Below are 1672 nucleotides of genomic sequence, written 5' to 3'. Positions count from 1 at the left end.
TAGGAGAAACGTAGGGAAGTTAAGCTCCAAAGCGTCAGACACATCCAAATGAGGCGCTGCACGTGGCAGTCTGCCTTACTTTTATTTGTATGAAGTTAAAAATTAAACAGTTTTGGTGACAGAAGCCAGGTGTAAGGAACATAGCTAGCTCCTTGAGTTTTGGTAAAAGTGGTCAGCAGAAGATCTAGAACATAGCTACGTGACACTAGACACAGTGGTGCAACATAAGGATGGCTGCCGTTTAAACCCATAGAAGAAGAAGCAAGTTGTGGGAGGCGGGGTGAGTGGGATTGGACGTTGAATGATAAGACCAGAAAGGCTACGGTTCGATTGCAGTGGTAACGTTCATTTTATTTATCATAAACCAGCCTTTTTTACGCGTGCATATTATTACTTTTATTTCAGCTCTGTGACAGGTGAGTAAATTCGTTTGATTTACGCTAGCAGTCCTAATGTTAGCTACAAGAAACTGACGGAGTTACGTTAGCTAGCTAGCTGACTTCCTAACCCACCCAATAATGAGGGCTAGCTAGCTAGCTAGGTTAACGTTACCAGGAGAATGGTGTATTAGCCTTTGCTATTGATGCATTAAATATATTCAGACGTTCGGTGTGCTCGTTATATTGAAGGAGACATATGTGGTGCAAACGGGTTGCTATCTGTGTTCTCCAAGGATTTGTTGCTAGTTTCCTCATAAGTAATTCTGCAAGCTAACTAGCTCATCGTTTCTGTTAGCGTTAGCAGTTTGCTTCCCACTTGAGAAGTAGTATGTAGTACACTCTATTCAAGGGTAACGCTAACGTTAGACTAAATGTTAAGATCATCTCTCTGTATAATGCAATATAATTCAACAGCTTCAAAACTACAGTCTCCAAGACCATAACGTTGATAAATACCTCTCTAAAACAGTTTCATCTAAGCTGAACATTAAAACATCCATGAAGGTAGGGTAGGGTTTCTCGCAGGGCTGTTGTGTGAGACTGCATTAGTTTTAGATAGGTTTACCTAACACTTTAAATGACTGATGCACTGCTGCTGACAACAACTGAGGTGTAATGGTGCCCTGTAATGTTGTATAAATATGTCAAGATGTTTATGCTTCTTTCTCTGCCCGTAGGTGAGTACTAGCGAGGATGACGATGCCGCACATAGGGGCAGTATTCGGAGCAATAGCAGGAGTGATGGCCATCATGTTGCACTCCTCCATTCACAAAGTAGAAGAAGGACACCTTGCTGTGTACTACAGGTATCAGAACACTGACCTTTATATCTGTGCCTGACAGAAATAACAAATATACTTAGAATGTGGTTGGCATATTGTTGTATGAAAGAGGTATATTTCCTGATAATGATACATACACATTTTCCCTGGATATGGCAATATTATCTGTGATTCTGAGCCGTACGTACTCCATACCTGTCCGACCAAAGACCACAAAAAGAGAGGCCATCGCCAACAACTTGTTAGCGTTGAATTTTCCAGTCCAGATCTGAGCATGGTCTTAACAAGTGTTTGTATAAATCAGTCAACATCATAATGTAGCACTGCTAGCTGTTTCTGCAATATGATCCATCACTGGACAATATTCTTCACTATGCATATTTATTTATTACTCTGTCACCTCCAACTGTGCAAAATGTAATTTCTATTCATCAGCACCCTACGTGTGTG

The 1672-nt window shown here is 40.9% G+C and overlaps 1 protein-coding gene across 1 annotated transcript in view; it reads left to right on the top strand.

The window, feature by feature from the left end:
- erlin1 (ER lipid raft associated 1) overlaps positions 1-1672 on the top strand; it is a gene marked incomplete at its 5' end in the record, with an annotated part of 8303 nt that overhangs the window by 178 nt on the left and 6453 nt on the right. Inside the window, 2 exon segments of the mRNA XM_032541154.1 lie at positions 1-338; positions 1118-1246. The exon segment at positions 1-338 is cut by the window's left edge and continues 178 nt beyond it. Coding sequence (XP_032397045.1) covers positions 1134-1246 — 113 coding nt within the window.

The sequence above is a fragment of the Etheostoma spectabile genome, chromosome 17 (assembly GCF_008692095.1).
Source record: "Etheostoma spectabile isolate EspeVRDwgs_2016 chromosome 17, UIUC_Espe_1.0, whole genome shotgun sequence".
NCBI lineage: Eukaryota > Metazoa > Chordata > Actinopteri > Perciformes > Percidae > Etheostoma > Etheostoma spectabile.
The sequence above is the reverse complement of the archived record's forward strand: the minus strand, read 5'-3'. Positions and strand labels throughout refer to the sequence as shown.